Source organism: Bison bison, unplaced genomic scaffold (genome assembly GCF_000754665.1).
Source record: "Bison bison bison isolate TAMUID 2011002044 unplaced genomic scaffold, Bison_UMD1.0 scf7180017864304, whole genome shotgun sequence".
In the NCBI taxonomy this organism is placed as follows: domain Eukaryota; kingdom Metazoa; phylum Chordata; class Mammalia; order Artiodactyla; family Bovidae; genus Bison; species Bison bison.
Genome location: NW_011494876.1, coordinates 16606898 through 16607640, shown reverse-complemented (window position 1 = coordinate 16607640; position 743 = coordinate 16606898). Strand labels below are relative to the sequence as shown.

Here is a 743-nt window from a genome sequence, read left to right as displayed (position 1 = left end):
TGGCGGCGGCGTCCAGATGGTGGTCACTGGTGGATGGGGTCATAGCTGCAGGGCTGGGGGCGGAGGGGCCTCTGCGGGACAGGGTCTCTTTCCGGTGGTGGATCAGCTTCCTGAGGCAGGGGCAGGGAGGTTACTGGGGGAGTCACCCTACAACTCCCAAGTCTGCCCATGCTCCCTGAGGAACACTGCCCACCCTAGCCCAGGGCCCCCATCACCCTCATGCCCCACCCGTCTCTGCACTAGCAACCCTGCCCTCTAGAGTCCCGGAAGGACCCCATCCCCCGGGGCTCACTGGGAGGCCCCCCCCACACACACACACACACTCACTGGAGGATCCCGCGCTGCTCCAGGCTGTATTTGCCACCATCCCGCATGGCTGCGTTGTGCACAGCCTCAATGGCCCGGTCAATGGCTTGGAGGACATCCTGCTCCAGGCCCTGTGAGGGGGGCAGGAGTGGGGTCTTAGCCCCGGGGGCCAGGTGAGGGCACAGAGGCCAGAGCCAGCCCTGGAGGGAGCCTGGCGCAGGCAGAGGGCCACAACTGCTCTCAAAGCCTGGAATACTAAAGATCAACACAGCAAGATGAACTAGAATATCAATCAGGGTTCTCAAACTGCGTCACTCAGGAAGCTGGGCCACAGGGAGGGGCCCAGGCTGCTGCTTTATATATCGGGTCCCCGCTCGGGATTTTACCTATGGCGAGGCTCTTGGCTAAGTCATCTCTGAAAGTCTGGGCTCTGAAGC

At 62.4% G+C, this 743-nt stretch overlaps 1 protein-coding gene across 1 annotated transcript in view; it reads right to left on the bottom strand.

Moving 5' to 3' along the window:
• Positions 1-743, bottom strand: part of NCKIPSD (NCK interacting protein with SH3 domain) — a gene marked incomplete at its 5' end in the record, with an annotated part of 12621 nt that overhangs the window by 9542 nt on the left and 2336 nt on the right. Inside the window, 2 exons of the mRNA XM_010851965.1 lie at positions 1-110; positions 328-437. Of these exons, the coding sequence (XP_010850267.1) occupies positions 1-110; positions 328-437 (220 nt within the window). The remainder of the gene's footprint in view (positions 111-327; positions 438-743) is intronic.